This window comes from Echinops telfairi, unplaced genomic scaffold (assembly GCF_000313985.2).
Source record: "Echinops telfairi isolate 266 unplaced genomic scaffold, ASM31398v2 ScPeMD7_4225;HRSCAF=4972, whole genome shotgun sequence".
In the NCBI taxonomy this organism is placed as follows: domain Eukaryota; kingdom Metazoa; phylum Chordata; class Mammalia; order Afrosoricida; family Tenrecidae; genus Echinops; species Echinops telfairi.
The window spans coordinates 23,444,003-23,444,989 of NW_022108124.1; the positions used below are offsets into that span (position 1 = coordinate 23,444,003).

A 987-nucleotide genomic window follows, 5' to 3' on the forward strand; every position below is an offset into this window, starting at 1 on the left:
GGCCGGAACTCGGGTCGCGTGAGGCCCGAGCCACTAACTCCGCGGTCGGCGCCGCGAGCTGCTTGGGCCGCAAGCCCCAGCCGCCGCCACCTTAGCCGCCGCTTGCGCTTTAGCCAGCTCTGGAGAGGCCTGGGCTCCCAGCTCCAAACTCAAGACTTTTCCGAGGAAAAGGGGAACTTCAAAGGGCCCGGGACCACCCCACCCACCCCCGCCTCCGGTGCATACCCCGACCCCTCTGCCCGGCCCGAGTGGGCCGAGGGGCGACCGGGCCGAGCCTCCTCCGACCGCCCGGCCAACCTCCTGGCTGGCCCTGGCCGCCCGAGCCGGGCGCCAGCCCCCGGCAGGAGTCAGGCGTTTACCTTCATGTGCTTGCGCAGGGAGCTGGGGTGCGTGTAGGACTTGTCGCACATCTTGCAGAGATAGGGCTTATCACTCGTGTGCACGTGCATGTGCTTCTTGCGGTCGCTGCTGTTGGCAAAGCGCCGGTCGCAGCCTTCGAACTCGCACTTGAAGGGTTTCTCCCCTGGTGCGAAGAGCGGAAACAGAGGGGTCTAATTAGCACAAATCCCGAGGCTGCCGTTTTACATTTTAAACAACTAGGAAGAAAGCCGAGCGAAACAATAAAAAGCCAGCGGTCCGGGGCTGGCCTGCGACAAGCTCGAATGCCTCCAAAGTGTGTCCTTATCTGTAAAGAACTTACAAATAACTGAACTGCATTTCCTCTGCTGCTTCAATGAAATCTAGGTTTTCTTTTAAGGGGTCTTTTGTTTTTGTGTTTTAAAGGTGCTGTTGGGTTGATTGGTGGCTTGTTCTTTTAATATCTCAGGAGGGCAGTGGGTCTGGCTGTTGGGTTCCGGCCTCGGACTATCCACATGATTTCGGGAGGCCTCTCTTCCTTCCACCCGGCTCTTCGCTACTACCTTTCACGCTGGGACAGACTCTTCAACCGTTTGGCTTTTCCTTCTGCCTCCTCCCCCTCCCCTCCCC

The 987-nt window shown here is 59.3% G+C and overlaps 1 protein-coding gene across 1 annotated transcript in view; it reads right to left on the reverse strand.

Annotated features, from left to right (window-relative positions):
* Positions 1-347: 347 nt before the first annotated feature.
* ZIC1 (Zic family member 1) overlaps positions 348-987 on the reverse strand; it is a 2,670-nt gene continuing 2,030 nt past the window's right edge. The window contains exon 2 of the mRNA XM_013006120.1: positions 348-523. Within this exon, the coding sequence (XP_012861574.1) occupies positions 348-523 (176 nt within the window). The remainder of the gene's footprint in view (positions 524-987) is intronic.